Genomic DNA, 19,293 nt, shown 5'->3' on the forward strand with positions numbered 1-19,293 from the left:
ATCAAAAAGAAAGGTGCAGTTTTCACCTGTTGAGGCCATTTTATCATTTCATCAACCCAACAAATGTACTAGAATCTGTACTTTACTGAGAAAGTGTAATCCCAAATACCAGATGTTACATGTATTCAAGGCCTTATCTGTTAAAGCTCCTGAGTACGTGTAGGTGTATATACATATTACTGTACACTTAACTGCTCAATGGGTTTGTGTTTTTTCTCTTCATTATGAAATGTCTAATGTTTACTGTCATTTATGAGGGATTGTCAGTATAAAAAAAAATTTTATCTGATATTTGTTGTTGGGAACTACAAAGAGTATGTGTCTGCTGTTTCTTTTGATAGGATTGTATATTGAAATAATAACGTTAGGATAAATGTGACGGACATGGAGTGTATGTTCCTGACTCCTGACTAATGCTTTGAACTTTCTGATGCGATTCTATTTATTTTGTATGTATTGTATTGTCCTGTTGATTACGTTGTCCTTTTGAGGAAAATATACTGACTGCTGGAGGATGATTAAATGACTTGAAGGGTGAGTGAGTGAGTGCACCATATGCTTTTGGATTACGCACAAATGAGCTTCCCACTTTGTGTACTATCGAAAATTGCTGTAACCTACAGGCCTACACTGGCCTCTGTTGTCGGGGGGGGGGGGGGGGGGGGGGGGAGGGGAGTTTTAGTTGTATGCTGCTTTTAGTAATATTGATTGCATCAATGCCACGATTGGGAACACCAGAAATGGGCTTCTGACATTATACCCTTGTGGAAAACTGTGGTCTAAGGTGTGATGAGCAAAGACTTTAACAACTAGGCTACCCCACTGCCAATGTTGTCAGAATAACATTCAGTATTCACAGAATATGCTGCTGAAATGTGTGCAAGAACATGTGAGGTGAGACAAGGAAGTGACTTAACACACAGCCATGTAGGGCATGTTCCAACTATCAGTATAGTTTAATTTCTTTCTCTGCACATTTACCTCAAGTACTGAAAATTCAAAATGTTAATTGATAGTGTTTGAATGATATACTTCTTTCAGCATGTGCGCTGCTTGTCTGACAATCTCAATGAATTGTTGTCATGGTAACTTGTTACACCATGACATGTTTTGTGTTCATTTTGTCTTTTTATTGACACTATTTTGTATACTGTGTTACCTATATAAATAAAAAAGCCATGAGCACTAATTTGTTCGTTTTGTTTGTATTGTGTGTTAAGGATTTCAATGTTGGCAGGGGATAGTGCTCCTAGATATCTGACTGATGTAATCATGAGATAAAATCTAATTTAACACTACATTGTAGCTGATACAGTGAAAATATCATAGTGCAATATAAACATGGAGTATATATTTCACTTCATTGTCCGCCATTTTTATTCCCCATTGTGTTGTGATGACTAACAGCTCCTTAACCACTTCACCCACTTATGTGAAAGTTTGGATATTGCTTTGCTGCTGATTCCTAATAAAATTATGGAAGCTTTCCAACATTTGACATGGAGAATATTGTTAGGCTGACTACTTGACCGACCCTCGTAACGTTGTACATCACTACATGGATGCTTCTTACCCTGTCTCGGGTGGACTGAAAGGTCGGCCATTATTTTCTCCAAGGGGAAGTTGAGCACTGCTGCTGATATAGGCCTACCACCCCGGGAAAGGTGTGTTTCCCTTGTTATTGTTGTGAAGCACGTGGGTAAGTGTTGTGGAACCTGCTGTAAATATGTAATATCTGGCTTAGATCGTGACTTTGAGGTACTTTGAGGGATTCGTCAAGGGAATCTATAGTTTCATTGGAGAGAATATTACAGCGTGACCAATGTCTTCAGTTAAGGTATATTTTCCACCTGCTACTTTCAGTGGGCAGATTATGACTGGCGTTTTAGCAATGCACGCCAGAGTCGTATTTTAATTTTAAAAAATTAGGTAATATCACTGGGTTGTTTTGATGACCATATTCAACTTAGCTGACGGACACCCTGGAGAATTGCCACCGCTGAAGATAGACTTAGAAAGATCAGTTTAGAAAGTATCAAACAGATATAACCTGGTTGTTATACCCATGGTGTTGATTGATAGTAAAAATATATTATAGATGTCACCGTAACCGTGACAATGAGTATGTTCTGTACTGTAAACCGCACGATTTAGTTACTGCTATAGGAGTGAGATTGTAAGAGAGTAAGATTTATGACGATTTGCTACCACACTGTCCCCCACATCATGAATTCCCTTGTGCCTACAGCGTGACACGTACTGTGGAGTCTTCACGCACATGCACTATTGTTGCCAGAGATGTACTCTAATAATTAGTCTCCTGAAGTTGGTTCCAGATGCAGATGCAACCAGCTGCGTTGGTGCTCACCCACACTGGCTTACTATTGTAGAGTCAGGAGGACGGTACTCACACCTAGAGGACGTTTAAGAACTGCAAATCTTGGCCACGGCAAAACCACGGCTGCCGTGACTCTCTGAAAAATGTACTGGATGAGAAAAACGACTGATGGCTACCTCGTGAAGATCTGGACCTACATCAATAACGGAACGAGAATCATCTGTGAAAGGATTCTCAAGTTCATGTTTTCCAGCTTTAAAGTGCCCGTCAAAGACCTGGACACAGTGTTTTATTAGAGTGTGTGCGGAAATGAAATTATAAATATGTAGTTCACATCTTTTGCGCGTGAAATGTTCATTTCAGTCAAGACTCATATCGTAATTTCTTGTTTATCTATATGTTGTTGTTTTAAGGCACTTTTAAAATTAAGTACATCAGAATCGACTAGTCCAAAACACGCACACACCATATTTTATGTGTGTTTTTATTATTTTGTGTCTGAAAAATACAGATTTCTGCGAACAGTGCAGATAAGAAGGATTTAAATAATTTTGAGTTCCCTGTATAGCTACACCGTGTAGATCAATACAAGCATGTTTCAAACCAGTGTAATATAGATTCATTGATGATTCACGAGACATGCCAGGCACATGAATCCACCGATACCCAACAATTCCTGTTGTTGTCACAATAGTCAGGTACCTAAATACCCCGATACCCAACAATTCCTGTTGTCGTCACAGTAGTCAGGTACCTAAATACCCCGATACCCAACAATTCCTGTTGTCGTCACAGTAGTCAGGTACCTAAATACCCCGATACCCAACAATTCCTGTTGTCGTCACAGTAGTCAGGTACCTAAATACCCCGATACCCAACAATTCCTGTTGTCGTCACAGTAGTCAGGTACCTAAATACCCCGATACCCAACAATTCCTGTTGTCGTCACAGTAGTCAGGTACCTAAATACCCCGATACCCAACAATTCCTGTTGTCGTCACAATAGTCAGGTACCTAAATACCCCGATACCCAACAATTCCTGTTGTCGTCACAGTAGTCAGGTACCTAAATACCCCGATACCCAACACGATAGATAGATGGAGTACAGACAGGCAGACGGACAGATAGATAGATAAACGCCCATAGGTCTATATTGTTACACGTAATGTGGGTGTTGCGGGAGATCTTTCCAATACATCCATATAAGTTGCATTATAGGCTAATTGATTGATGCCATATACTCTACTGTTACCATGTCTCAGACACCTCGTGTCTCACAGGCCAACTAGTCGAGTGGTGTATATTTTGAAATGCCTGGTCCTTGTGATTGTATGTGTGCATGTAAACCATGTGACACGTAAATTAAATATTTTCTTATTTAATGTTATTAATGGTGTGTCACTGTACACAGACATCTGTCTCTGTTCTTGACATGGCCGGGTAATATGAAGGCTCTTCACAACACACACATCAGGCATGGATGAGTCATGCTTACTTCATGCTTATGTCACATACAATTCAAAATAAAACCCCAGAATATGGAATTATGCACTTATGACATTTTATTATTGTGAAACACGAAACGTACATCAGAAATACAAATGCGTAAAATGACAAGTATAAACATACAGATAATGATCAAGAAGATGGAGAATATGCCGACCGTATTTACAAGAACGTTACTGGACAATAATGTACAGGGGGCGCCAGTGTGTACACACTAACCTAATACTGATAATTAAGCAGTTCGACACATTTGAAAATATACGTTTGAGACAAAAATATAACTATAAGTGAACAATTACTGGTATCTAACAAGTATAACGTTTTATATCCAAATATCAGCATCATTGCATTGTTTTCATAGGAATTCTTAGCTGACATTGAATATTTATCAAGACGCCTATTTCAACGAAATTGTATATATACATGTATACAACAGTCAAAACGTGACAGACCACTTCAACACATTGAGTCCTGCATGCGTATCCGTCAAGAGCACGATATCAAATCACTCCCAAACAACTGGGATACTTTTCTCTTCGTTCCCACTGATGGTCCGAGACAGGAATGGCGCTTGAATGATCATCTCGCCCTCTGCATTCAGGACACTCGTCAACATAGACTGGTCCATATTGTCTGGGAGGCGAATGCGCCTTCGCAGTGTCTCAGTTTCGCTGTACCCGTCACGAATGCTTTCGCGCTCGGCTTCCACGATGACGTCATCATCTCTTACAACTACCCGGATGTCTTCTGGTTTGTAGTTGGATAGATCGAACCGAATTTCGAAATCTTGTGATGTTGAGGAGACAGGAATAATCTCATCAGCCTTGACGTGTACATCTTCCCCTACATCTGACATCAGTCGTTCGACTTTTTCGTCCAGTTTTAAGACTTTCGTCTGCTCGTCTGGAATACTGTCACCTGTCTGCTTCTCTAAGTAGGCGATATCAGTGGGGTCATGTTTGAGAGACGGTTTCTCGTCATACTTCAACATTAGGCAGGTATCTCCCTCCTGTCCTTTCTCTTCCTCTACATCCATTTGCTTCTCAAAGGACCCGGTTGTCGTTTTGTCGTGCTCTTCTGGACAAGACTCTTCTTTGTCTGTGGACGTCTGTTCTGTTTGTTCCTCCTTCTCAGAACACTCATTGAGCAAATCCTTCTTCTCCTTCATCTCAACATCAGGAAGACCAAACACAGAGGAAAGTACGTGTTTCATGCCTTCTTGAAAAGCTGCTTGGACGTCCTTTCCTATTTCCATTCCACCGCCATCCTCTTTGTTATCTGCGTCACGTGTCCTGGCTGGGTCAGATGTCGCCTTCTCTTTGTGTTCAGCTTTCTTCTCATCCTCTCGCCTCTCTGGTTTGTCCTCCACGCTGTATATCGTGGACGCGGGGATCTCGAGGATAACATCACCGTCAATATATCTGCAGGTAACTCCTGTCTTGTCAACACCACGTGGTAGCGGAAGCCTTCTTGTGACCTGGAAGGAGTTGCTGTGGTCATCATGTCGTCCACACACAACTATGGCGTTATCTGTGACTTTCACTTTTATTTCATCTGCAGAAAACCCTCGGAAATCCAGGCATGCAGTCATGGATTCCGGATGCCGTTTCTTGGAAGGATGATCCGAAATCTGTGCCCCTCGACGTTTGCCACCCTGACATTTTTGTGTGTCACATGGGCGTCTACCATAACAGCTTTCCGGCCCAGTGTTGTTGTGCGACATCACCATGAGAGGACGGAGAATGTTATGCAGAAAGTCCACATTACCCAACCGCTGCTGCTGATAACGCGGGCCTCTCTGGAAACAACAAGACCTTGAATATACGGCACGATCTCTGAGAATATCTTCGGGTACCACGTGGAACAACATGGTTGTTAATGGTATTTCACTATCAACAAGGCTGTAGGTAGTCAATTCAGTGTACTAGTATATGACCAGCTACGTTGTATACACGCTCTCGCTCTCTCTCAGTTGTTGGTTCTGTTCAGTGTTGAAGCTGAATGCTGGAATGACAACCAGTTAAATCTCACAGCCTTATATACGACTACACAATGCACCGACAGCCTCGCGATTCTTCCAGAAATCACAACGAGAAAGTAATAGTTCTTTCGAGAACGAGATGACAGCGTGTTTCTGTTTACGGATGTGACAAAACAACGCCAGTGCGCAATCGCGAGTTCTAAAATAGCACAGTGGGCGGAGCTTATCGAGCGAAGGCCGCTTCTGGAATGTTCGTGATCTCACTGGCTGTCGACAAACTTGCCGGGCTGATAATTGACAACACACTGTACGCATATTTTCTCTCGTTTCAGTCTTTAGTAAACGTGTCTTGAGCAGGATTTGTAGGGTACTGAAACCAGTTAAGGCAACAACATTCAGGGACTATACATGATTTATACTGATCTCGTAAAATATTGACCTGTGGCATGAATATATTCCTCTGTCATCTGTTTATAAGCGTATTTCCAGTAAAGGCACGTGTATCACTGTATGCAATTAAATTGTATGCACTGTATTTATTAAAGGTTGTAGCAAAAATATGTGTTTAATGTGAATATCAGTCATTTCGTGAAATGGCTAAGGGGGTTAGCTATTTTGTGAAATGCGTGAGAGGGTTAGCCATTTCGCGTCATTTTGTGTAACAACACTCATTAGCAGAGGCAGTCACGTGACCGTGTAGAGAAAAGCATACAGACTCCAACTTCGTCAATATTACCTTTCGCATTTCCATACAATAGGTATTGTATTGACCTCTTCGCCAGTCTATAAATGTATAATATTCTTCAGTTATATCATGAAATTTCTCTTAATACAAAGGCGGATCAACATCAACTATTGTCACTAACCGTTAAATTATTTTGTGGCAGCGACTGTTGCGCTGCAGCTTGGCATAATAATAACATGTTAGTTTTACATTGGTAGCTTTGATATCCTAGTAGTTCTAATTGTCATCCACAACAGGCTTTTAGCTTTATTATTCATCTATGATGTTACAATTAAATATTGTCGTCACGATATGGGTGAAATATTGCCAATGTGACGATAAATATCAATCCACTCACTTACACATAAAAATACACGATACTAAGGGTACATACGGAAAGACATGATCGAGGGCATTAGTCTAGTCTTGACTTCCCAAGGTGATGGACGAGGTACAGGCACACTCCTCGCTGTCACCTTTCCAAGCCATTACATATTTCTCTTGAATTAACCACAAAGTGCAGTTTAATGATAATACATTTAAAACAGAATATTTCAACCCACATGACATTGTCAACTCACATGACACTATGGAACAGGGAGACCAATAGACACACACTCAGACTTGCGAGTACTTCCATTGCCGGGGAAATCTGAAATGTTTTCATGACGTTATACATACATATATTGTTGTACTAAATATGACATCACCCTTTGACGTGCAGTTACTTCATGTTATTTTGGTCTCGTTGTACCCAGGTTATCATGGGCCCGCGACATACTCCAGGTCTGAACATGTATACTGGAACCACAGGTTACGTCAAATTTCACAGTCTCAATATCGCTGCCAAGGGACTATTCGAAACCAGAAAGCTCATCGGAGTTTACAGACCTTGCACCTAGTCCAGCTATATAGCAGCAGTCTGTAGTTGATCGAGTCTAAGCCAAACAATGAAGTGGGTAAATTGTGTAAGTTCATTTGCTTGACTACAGGTAAACGCGGCGTAAAACCAAACCCACTCACGCACTCTCGATTTTCATACAGTTTGTAGCAAACAAGTGGCCTTGTAATAGGTTCCATCATCTCCAAGCAATGTGTTGTCGATCACATTCGACATAGTAGATTTACCGACTGCAGTCAAGCGTCGGTTCCAAATGCATTCCCGTGCTTCAAATACTCAATAACACCCGGAAATTGCAATTGGCCAACACATGATGTTTATCTCCTAATTGGATGTCAACTTTGCAAATGCAATTTGCGCAGTGTCCATGTAAAACAAACAAACAAACAAGAACAACCCCAAAACCGAACAAAAAAAACCCAAAACAACAACAGACCTGCAATAACAACCTGTTTAGAGGTAATTATGAAATTTGGGACATTCCGAAAAATGCAGCTGCAATATATTCTGATTCTCCCTCTCTTACACACGCGCGCGTCCGCGCGCGCGCGCACGCACACACACAGACTAGTAACGAGAAATAGTGGTTCACACAGCTTGCACAGCTTGTTCTTCAGCAATGACTACTTTAGTGACTTGTCTACGGTCATGCATTGCGAAGGCGACGTTTCTATAGGAGACGTGAATTTCCTATACTTATTCAATAAGGGATTATAAAGACTAGTGAAGCTGGTCGTTTGACAGAAGACAATAAAATAATAGCATGAGTTCCGTGACGCTTTTGGCGTAGAGATGTCCTATGAAAGGGAAAGGACCTTTTAAATCCTTTAGGAAGTTATTTATGACGAAGAAACAAAGACACAAGGCGTTATACTACTTAACGCTTGACTGCAACATATGTCATATTTGGGATTTCACTTTCTTAGTAAAGTACAAATTCTACTACTAAGAAAGTGAAATCCCAAATATGACATATGTTGCATTTGACCACTTTCTAAATGGCATCGTGTAATCATAGCTTTCGGCCGTGGGAGTCGTGCCAATTTACACTCATCAGAGGGGTACACAAAGTACGCAGTCTAAACTACCAGTTGTCCGACTTTCATTTTTTGTGGAAGTCGCGGTGGCTGAGCGGGCTAGGCGGCTGACTTTGTGTGCTGGCGATTAGGTGCCTGACTCTGAGGGTGCGGGTTCGAATCCCGGATGGGACTCAACCGAAAAAGTACTAGAATTTGTACTTTACTAAGAAAGTGAAATCCCAAATATGACATATGTTGCATTTGACCACTTTCTAAATGGCATCGTGTAATCATAGCTTGACTGCAGTCGGTAAATCTACTATGTCGAATGTGATCGACAACACATTGCTTGGAGATGATGGAACCTATTACAAGGCCACTTGTTTGCTACAAACTGTATGAAAATCGAGAGTGCGTGAGTGGGTTTGGTTTTACGCCGCGTTTACCTGTAGTCAAGCAAATGAACTTACACAATTTACCCATGTGGAGAATCGAACATCTAGAAATAATATATATCTGGAATGTGGAACAGATAATTGTTGACATAGAGAGTAGATGTAGAAATTTGGTGACAGCATAATCCTTTTACTCGTTAAACGTCATTTAAATTATTGAGTAAGTGTACGAGTTTAGTTTTACGTCGCACTCAGTAATATCCCAGCTATATGGCGGAAAATAATCGAGTCTGGGTCAGACAATCCTGTGAGCATCGATCTGCGCAATTGGGAACTGATGACATTTGTCAAGCAAGTCAGCGTTCCTAACCACGAGATCCCAGATTATACGACAAACACAGTCGCCTTTTGTGGCAAGCATAGGTTGCTGAAGCCCTATTGTACCCCGTGTCTTCACGTGTAGTTTAGATCATTGGATGGTGCCTAAACTATTAAAGTGTAAATAACCAACACTCTGTATAACTACCATAAAACTGTTACATATTACTCAAGGGAGTTACAGCACTGAAGTAATGACTCAAAGTTAACTCTGACATTTTCTATAAAAGTATTATAGTGAACGTGTATATGAAGTCTGAGATTAAAAGTAATCTCTACGTGTTTCTTATCTTGAAATAGGACAGCAAAGCATTGTGAGTTCGTTATAATTTTAACTATTTATTTGAACATTAGGTTACTTGTAAACTTGTAACGTTCTCTCATGTTTTAAACTGTTGGATGATAATTGACTGTCAGGAATATTCATTATTACCTGGCATTTGGGCTTATACACAGCCCACAATGGGCCTCTTTGTGGCACGTTTTTACCTCAAGTGTCCCAACTGTCTATATGCCTACGATGTGTGAACAAGGATTCATCCGAATACTATTTTTCAAATTTCTTTCATCATATTTAGCTGGGTGACTGTTAAATTCTGCATACGCATCATGCATTGTCGTTTGTCCGAATCTGTTTAGTTTGTTTTATATCGCCTGCTGAGTGGGCTAAGGTTATAACGAAAACTTTCAGTCAACACAACAATCATTGATTGGCCTAAGTGCACTTGCATTGGTCCGTGACCCTTTGCTGTGTACCGTTTTACACACCAGTGATCAGCTGAAAATATTGTGATTTACCTTTAGAGAAACGGAGGCCAGTTAAACAACTAAACGTGTCTTTTCCCCAAAATGAAATTGATTTACTTAATGAAATTATCTCTCTAAAACTCACTGGGGACTGTTCATTACATGAAGTAAATTGTTGTGTCTATGCTGCCGCTCGAACCTTGGAGGAACTTCACACAGTTTCCAAAGAAAAATCTCCCAATACTAAGAACAATAAACCAAGAAAAAACCGGTTTCAAGTAAAACTAACAGAAACTGGAAAATATATTTCCTGGATAGAGCTGTGCCTGAAATTCAGATCATCAGGGAATCCCATGTCTAAACGACAAAAGGCAATTTGGAGAAAATTAAAATTACAGTGCAAGACAACAAGAGAAAAGGTACTTCTCCAAATTGTCGATTCCCATAAAAAAAAATAAAAATTTGGACTGAAAGAAAGAAAAAATGGGAAAAGAGAAACAAATTTATCAAACAAGATAAACTATTTAAAAATAATGAAAAGCAATTTTACAGGCAACTCAAGAAAATTGGTGTTGATGAGCATGACAAACGGCCTCCCATGGCTGCCAATGAAAGGTTCTGGAAACAGTTGTGGTCTATACCCGGCAACTGTAACCTGGAGGCACCATGGGTCAGTGATTATGACCATGCAATGCATGAGAGACTATCTAGGTCGTTTGTCTGTTACATCTCACCAGACTGACTGAAACGTGTCATTAAAAAGTCCAAATCTAATACAGCTCCAGGGCCTGATGGCATTCGAAACTGGTATTGGAAACTGTTTCCCTGTGTCCAAGCACCACTACTTCACTCTTTCAGTTCTCTTGTGGACACAGGTGATGTTCCTCCATGGTTCTGCAAAGGTCGAACAATACTTCTCCCAAAAACGGGAGACTTGACTGATCCCAAAAACTTCCGCCCTATCACGTGTTTGAATACTCAATATAAATTATTCACGGGGTGCTTGACAAACCTCGTGTCATCTTACTGCTCGTCCAATGAGATAATTTACAGAGAGCAGAAGTGGGCGAGAAAGGGATCTCTAATGATACTGGCATGACCTTTGGGCTCGACAAATGTAATACTCTTCATCTGAAACGTGGCAAGGTAACTAATGATGGATCGGTCAAGTTACAAGGGGGAGGAGTTATTGAGCATCTCGTGGAAGATCAGGCCTACACCTTTCTTGGGATGCAAGTTCGATACAAGCTCCAGAATGCCCAGATTCAAGATAAACTTCGGGCTGAGTATAAATCTTGTTTAAAGAAAATCTGGAACTCCGAGCTAAATGCTCGAAACAAAGTCAAAACCACCAATACTTTTGTGCCAGTCCTCTCCTATTCCTTTGGAGTAGTTGATTGGACAAAACAAGACATCAAGGGTCTTGACCGCCTGACCAGAAGGATCATGTCAGATAACAGAGCACACCACCCTCGTTCCTCTCTTAATTGTTTATATATGCCAATCAACTCAGGAGGTCAGGCTTTGATTAATGTGTAAGCTCTTCATGATAGAATTCTATTGTGTATTTTTGCACATATATTTATTTGTCGGATGATCCTCTAGTGATGCACGTCAAGGCTCACGATGAAAGCAAGGAATTCCACAGTTATTTTAAGCGTGCCAAGGTTGTTGGACACAATCTGATATTTGAAGTTGATTGTGTTAATGGCGATGTACTGCTGGACGGTACAGCGATGGGAGTAAACCAGGTGAAGTCTTTCACCAAGTCTGCCCAGAGTCGGTCCTTTGTGGAGAAGCTGTCTGAGAAGCCATTGCATCGTGTGTATATGCAGTGTGTGGAACAGAACAGCAATCCAACCGACTCCTTCGCCTGGATGAAGTCGGCTGGTCTCAAAAGTGAAACTGAGGGCTTCCTTTTTGCTGCTCAGGACCAGTCACATTCCCACTCGCAATCGCCAGAATGTGATTCTTAAAGAAAATATCAATATGAAATGTCGTCTTTGCAATGAATTTACAGAGACTGTCCAACACCTTGTCAGTGGATGCCCTTCCTTGGCACAAACAGCTTATCTTAAAAGACATGATGGCATGGCTCGCTGTTTTTATTATCGTCTCCGCCATGCCTGTGGCTTTGACCCCGAAGTCCATCCATGGTACGACCCTGAACATGTCCAGGGCGTCCTGGAAAATGATGCTTTTAAACGTCTCTAGAACAGGCCAATATACAGCCTGAGACGAATTCCAGCCAACAAACCTGATGTTGTCCTTTTTGATAAAACCAATGAAATTATTTATATCATTGAATTTTCTGTCCCTTTTGACAGCAATGTGATTGGCAAGATTCAGGAAAAACATGATAAATATGCGGACCTCGCTTTTGAAATGTCTCGCTTGCATCCAAAGTACACAGTCGTCAGGCTCCCCATTGTTCTCGGTGCCCTTGGTTTGGTACCTCCTGATCTCTTGGCGCAGATCAGGAGAGTGCCCGGGTTCTCCACCGGGAGCACAGCCCTTCTGACAATCTGGGTAATGCAGAAGGCTGCAGTGTTGGGGAGCCCCCATATTCTCCGAAAAGTTCTTGGTGGGTTCGACTAGGCAGTGTTTCCTGGGAGAAGTCCCATTCGCTGTCTGGGCTGCGTGTAGAGGGGGCGAGGGCCCTGAGCTGATGATGAGCTTTACCAGCCTGACTGTGCCAGGATCACCCAAACCCTCTCTGCTGCATTTCATTTCTAATATGTAAAATAATAATATATCTATGACCCTGTTGAAAACTTTGTGTACTCGATCGTGGTATATTATACATCGGGAATCTATGCACTAACTGTTTGATTACTGGAGACACCGTGCTGGTAATGATACGACATGCCTGACTGTAGAGTTCTGTAACGAATATTTCATCAATTTTGAAAACATTTATATCACGTCATCCAGGTAGACCCAATTTCATAAGCGCACAATGTATGTGTCATGTGAGTACCAGGTGAGTAAGTATGATTTTACGCCGCTTTTAGCAACACTCCACCAATACCGCGATGGGTGACGCCAGAAATGGGCTTCATACATTGTACCCATGTGGGAAATCGAACTCGTGTCTTCGGAGTGACGAGCGAGCACTTTAACACCTAGGCTACCCTACCGCTCCCTACCTTGTCGGTGCGTTTCAAATGAACATTCGATCAATCCCACCACTGATGGTACAATATTTGAGGTGCATACCTTAGTTTGTCATCCCCTCATTTGGCATCTCTGAGACAATCTTTTCTAGACAATGTGAAATGTACTTGCAAACAGATATAACTCTATGTTGTATACCTGGCCCTGATATGGGTCTCGGTTGATGTGGGATTTGATATGATGCCTGTTTTGTTATTTTTCTATTATTTGTAAATAAATAAAATCTGAGTATCAAGACATGATCTTACAGGTATTTTGCATACTGTTTCCATTGGAACACATTCTATTTCATTTCTTCTTGTTCATTTCCCAAAATATCAAAGTATGATGTCTGCATCAAACTAATACATTTGTGGGTCTTCCAAAAATATGGTTTTGATCAGTCGCAGGACCTGAATTGCTTTTCTTCCGTTCTTACTATTCGCGCACAAGAATTTAGAAATGCTTGTTCTCTCTTTAACCTTTGTGAAATGACATTTTACATGCGACTCTCAAATAACAATCTATAAAGGGAGATAATCCAAAATAACATTCTGTAAAGGGAGATAATCTTTCCAGTGACGTTTGTTTGACCTTCATATTGTACAAGGCATATATGTGGTATAACATAGCCTTTCAAACCCGATGTTGTATTGCACATTTCTGTAAGTACAAAACAGCCTGGCAGTTTATCTTGTGGATGAAACTATTCAGTTTGAAAAACACGTGGCTAGACGACGAACGTATTTAGTATGGTGTGAATGTATATTTTTCTGGAAAAGGAAATGTGTATTTAATGCAAATATGGTCATTTATTAAATCATGTATGTTATAAGGTTAAAATGCATCCCCCAAACCATGAGAGAATTAGATCAGATTCCGTATTTAGAGTTGCTGTTTGCTCATGAGTCACAACGGTTAGGCACGGTTTGAGATTCGAGCAGACTGAGATTCGAGCAGTCTAAGTAAACTTAGTCTCAGTATATTTCGTTACACTCCACCACTAAGTCTAACAAAACCTAGTAAAAGGTCGCGTCAGGTAACCTATGAGCGACTCATGACCGTCCAATCAAACGCGAGACGATTAAATAGATTTAACCAATCAGACAACGGCTACTATTTAGGGATCGGAGGGACTTTCAAAATATTCAGGTCACTGACACACATCTCTCCACCAACAAAAATCACAGTTATTTGACCTGCGGTATATACGCTTTGGGGTTTCTGTTGACAGGGTTACCATTAGCTAATATTCCCACAAATTGACATTATTGAATATTGCCAAAAACACTATTTTCACCGACTGTTTTCTCACCGTTGTCACCGTTGTACATACGTCGTGTGCATCACCCGGAAGCGAGCGTACGCTAAATAGAATTCGGAATCGTTCGGGTACGAATCTTTTCGAGATAAAAAGTTCAAAAGGTATGTGCGAATGTGCACTTTCGGGATTTGGTAAGCTGCGTTCTGATTGGTCAGTCTCAAAGGTTACCTGATGCTACAGTACGGTTTTGTTAGACTCAGCAGTAGAGTGTAACGACAAGTACCGAGACGGGCGCTTCTTCCAACGACTCCACGTTTTGCTGCGTGAGTTTCCGCTCGCTACCGAAAAATCTCCCAAGATGGGCGAGCGTGTTTCCAGTATTACCGACATTGCTTCCGCTAAACTACCGATATCACTGCAACTGTTTCGCGAGTGGGCTGCGTTTGTTTATATTTGAGATGCAGTTCCTTCAAATGTGCTGCAATTCCTTCAATTACTTAGGGGGGCCTGTGTATGTGACATAAGCATCTCGACTGATGTAAAGACTCATCCATGGCTGATTCACACACTCTAGATGTGTGTTGTGTGTATGTGACATAAGCATCTCGGCTGATGTAAAGACTCATCCATGGCTGATTCACACACTCTAGATGTGTGTTGTGTGTATGTGACATAAGCATCTCGGCTGATGTAAAGACTCATCCATGGCTGATTAACACACTCTGTGTGTGTTGTGTGTATGTGACATAAGCGTCTCGGCTGATGTAAAGACTCATCCATGGCTGATTAACACACGCTGTGTGTGTTGTGAAGAGCCTTCATATTATCCGGCCATGTGAAGGGCAGAGACAGATGTCTGTGTACAGTGATACACCATTAATAACATTAAATAAGAAAATATTTTATTTACGTGTCACATGGTTTACATGCACACAAACAATTACAAGGACCAGGAGTTTCAAAATTCGTTGGTTTCACATTAATTTCAGACTCACTGTGCGCATGCGCAGAGTGAGTAGAAATATTTACTGGTCACATTCCGGTTTGGTCGTATGATTACCTATAGTGTAAATACACTCAAAATAAAATGATTAAATAATAATTATTTACGAGTGACAACAGTTCATAGCTGACTAAATGTATCGTTTTACATATGCTTTTCAAGTATTGATGTCCTATTGCAGCTGTTGCAGCTGCATCAGAAATGTGTGTTTTGATAGTAGTGAGAAGGGGTTGTGCGGGAAGAACGGTGGTGGTGAGATGTCAAGTCTTTGAAGGGCATTTAGAAGTGAAATACATAATAATGAAGATTTTATGGATATCAACTTCTTTATTATGAGTACACAACGTTTCGGAGTTAATGCTTACTCCTTCATCAGGTGAATGAGAATGGGGTACAGAGCTATATTTATATGTGCAGGTAAAACAATAACAAAGTAAAAAGTAGAATGAGTTAACAAAAGCTGGAAGCCAGTATAAACAAGCACTGACAGGAAGCCGATGATAACAATGATGGAAGCCAATGGTAATACATTACAGATGATAGGATATGTTTACATAACACAGATTTGGGGTAAGGACGATGTACATGATTGGGGATAAAGATGGAAGCCAATGGTGATAGATTACGCATGATTGGATGATGTTTACATAACACATGAATGGGGATTAAGGATGATGTACTAGATTTACATGGGGGTTGATGGACATGATTACATGAAGGTTGATGTACAAACACAAGTTGATAAGGATGTACACGGGTAGATGGCTATACACTGGCACACTGTTGTGTAAACACTAATGAATTACATGATAGAATGTACACAGATAGATAAGATCAATTTATAATAAGTTTAATTTATCAATAAGTCCCAGGCACTTGGTAGGTACACTCCTTGGTCACTGTTGATTGCTGGTTTCTGTCTCCGGATCTCGATGGCCTCTTGCAGTTTCCTTTGGCGACAGTTGTTGATAGTATCCTAGTGTCATCCCATCGAATTGTATGTCCAGGGTTCTTGAGAATGTGTTCAGAGATGGCCGATTTCTGGTCGAATTTGCTGACGGAGGTCTGGTGTTCCTTCATTCTGGTGTTGATTGGTCTCAGCGTTTCTCCAATGTATAGGTCGCCACAGTTGCAAGGGATCTGGTAGATGCATCCTCTCGGGTTAGGGTGTTCACAGCTCTTGGCTCTTAGGTAGGTCTTGATGGTCTTGCCGCTGGAGAAGGTGACATTGATGCCGGCTTTGGTCTTGATGAGGCGTGATATCTGATGACTGATGGGGCCAAGGTAGGGTATGGTTACTCTGATGGGTGATGGAGAAGGCTTGAGGCGGGGTTCTCGGTCCTTGAGGGTATTGTTGATGGTGGCTGTGACGAGTTGGGCAGGGTAAGGCAGCCTGAGTTTTGGCCAAGATTTGCAGTTCTTAAACGTCCCCTAGGTGTGAGTACCGTCCTCCTGACTCAATAGTAAGGGTTGGAAGTCTCGTGGTCAACGCAGTCGATCTTCACGGACTGGTTTCGATTTCCCAAATGGGTACAAAATTAGAAATACTACTTCTAATGTCCCCTACATTGATATTGCTGATACTTTGCTCGCTAGCTCACACACTCACCCACACCCTTGCTCACTCAAATTAATGTCTACTTATTGTTTTAGGAAATGTCAGATAATATTTTAAAAAGATGTCAATACAACTCAATCACATCCGAGACACTTTAAAAACATATTATTCTCCGTCTCTGTGGGTGAGCACAAACGCAGCTGGCGTGGACTTTGCATCTGCATCTGGAACCAACTGCAGGAGACTAATTATTAGAGTACATCTCTGGCAACAATAGTGCAGGTGCGTGAAGACTCCACAGTACGTGTCACGCAGTAGGCACAAGGGAATTCATGATATGGGGGACAGTGTGGTAACAAGATGTTAAAGCATTCGCTTGTCACCACCAAGGCCCACATAGTAAAATGTATGAAGCGTGTCGCCTTCCGTTATTTTGCTGGAATATGACTCAAATCGTCATAAATCTCACTCTCTTACAAGCTCACTCATGTAGCATTAACTAAATTGTGCGGTTTACAGTACAGAACATACTCATATTGTCACGGTTACGGTGACATCTATAATATATTTTCACTATCAATCAACACCATGCGTATAACAACCCGTTTATATCTGTTTGATGCTTTCTAAACTGATCTTCCCAGGGCGAGAAGATCAATATGACTGCGCCTATCACCACAAAGATCATCCCCGGACCGGGACAAACTTGTGAATCCAACTTCACCATGTCCTACGTTGCCAAAGGCAACCCACCCACGCCCATCGATCCACAAGTCTATCTGCAGCGGTGGCAATCCTCCAGAGTTTCCGTCAACTAAGTTGAATATGGACATCAAAACAACCCAATGATATCACCTAATTGTTTAAACTGAAATACGACTCTGCCGTGCATTGCTAAAGCGCCAGTCATAATCTGCCCACTGAGAGTAGCAGGTGGAAAATATACCTTAACTGAAGACATTGGCCACGCTGTAATATTCTGTCCAATGAAACTATAGATTCCCTTGACGAATCCCTCAAAGTACCTCAAAGTCACGATCTAAGCCAGATATTACATATTTACAGCAGGTTCCACAACACTCACCCACGTGCTTCACAACAATAACAAGGGATACACACCTCTCCCGGGGTGGTAGGCCTATATCAGCAGCAGTGCTCAACTTCCCCTTGGAGAAAATAATGGCCGACCTTTCAGTCCACCCGAGACAGGGTAAGAAGCATCCATGTAGTGATGTACAACGTTACGAGGGTCGGTCAATAAGTAGTCAGTCTAACAATATTCTCCATGTCAAATGTTGGAAAGATTCCATAATTGTTTTAGGAATCAGCAGCAAAGAAATATCCAAACTTTCACATAAGTGGTTGAAGTGGTTAAGGAGCTGTTAGTCATCACAACACAATGGGGAATAAAAATGGCGGTCAATGAAGTGAAATATATACTCCATGTTTATATTGCACTATGATATTTTCACTGTATCAGCTACAATGTAGTGTTAAATTAGATTTTATCTCATGATTACATCAGTCAGATATCTAGGAGCACTATCCCCTGCCAACACTGAAATCCTTAACACACAATACAAACAAAATGAACAAATTAGTGCTCATGGCTTTTTTATTTATATAGGTAACAAAGTATACAAAATAGTGTCAATAAAAAGACAAAATGAGCACAAAATATGTTATGGTGTAACAAGTTACCATGACAACAGTTCATTGAGATTGCCAGACAAGCAGCGCACATGCTGAAAGAATATATCATTCAAACACTATCAATTAACATTTGAATTTTCAGTACTTGGGGTAAATGTGCAGAGAAAGAAATTAAACTATACTGACTGATAGTTGGAACATGCCCTGCATGGCTGTGTGTTAAGTCACTTCCTTGTCTCACCTCACATGTTCTTGCACACATTTCAGCAGCATATTCTGTGAATACTGAATGTTATTCTGACAACATTGGCAGTGAGGTAGCCTAGTGGTTAAAGTCTTTGCTCATCACACCTAAGACCACAGTTTTCCACAAGGGTATAATGTCAGAAGCCCATTTCTGGTGTTCCCAATCGTGGCATTGATGCAATATTACTAAAAGCAGCATACAACTAAAACTCCCCTCCCCCCCCCGACAACAGAGGCCAGGTTAAAGGTTAAAGCATTCACTTGTTGCTGAACACCAATCTTCGATTGTACACAATTGGGAAGCTCATTTGTGCGTAATCCAAAAGCATATGCTGCACTCACTCACTCACCCTTCAAGTCATTTAATCATCCTCCAGTATATTTTCAATACATACAATACAATACATACAAAATAAATAGAAC

The 19,293-nt window shown here is 41.1% G+C and overlaps 1 protein-coding gene across 1 annotated transcript; it reads right to left on the reverse strand.

The window, feature by feature from the left end:
• Window positions 1-3,890: 3,890 nt before the first annotated feature.
• Window positions 3,891-5,896, reverse strand: LOC137296357 (uncharacterized). Its single transcript, XM_067828140.1, has one exon. The coding sequence runs from the start codon at window positions 5,713-5,715 to the stop codon at window positions 4,351-4,353; it is 1,365 nt and encodes a 454-aa protein (XP_067684241.1). The 5' UTR covers window positions 5,716-5,896; the 3' UTR covers window positions 3,891-4,350.
• Window positions 5,897-19,293: the final 13,397 nt, after the last annotated feature.

The sequence above is a fragment of the Haliotis asinina genome, chromosome 9 (genome assembly GCF_037392515.1).
Source record: "Haliotis asinina isolate JCU_RB_2024 chromosome 9, JCU_Hal_asi_v2, whole genome shotgun sequence".
Taxonomy (NCBI): Eukaryota; Metazoa; Mollusca; class Gastropoda; order Lepetellida; family Haliotidae; genus Haliotis; species Haliotis asinina.

Bases quoted from the DNA above. Each gene is read 5' to 3' on its own strand.
- LOC137296357 (XM_067828140.1), bottom strand. From the start codon at position 5,715: ATGTTGTTCCACGTGGTACCCGAAGATATTCTCAGAGATCGTGCCGTA.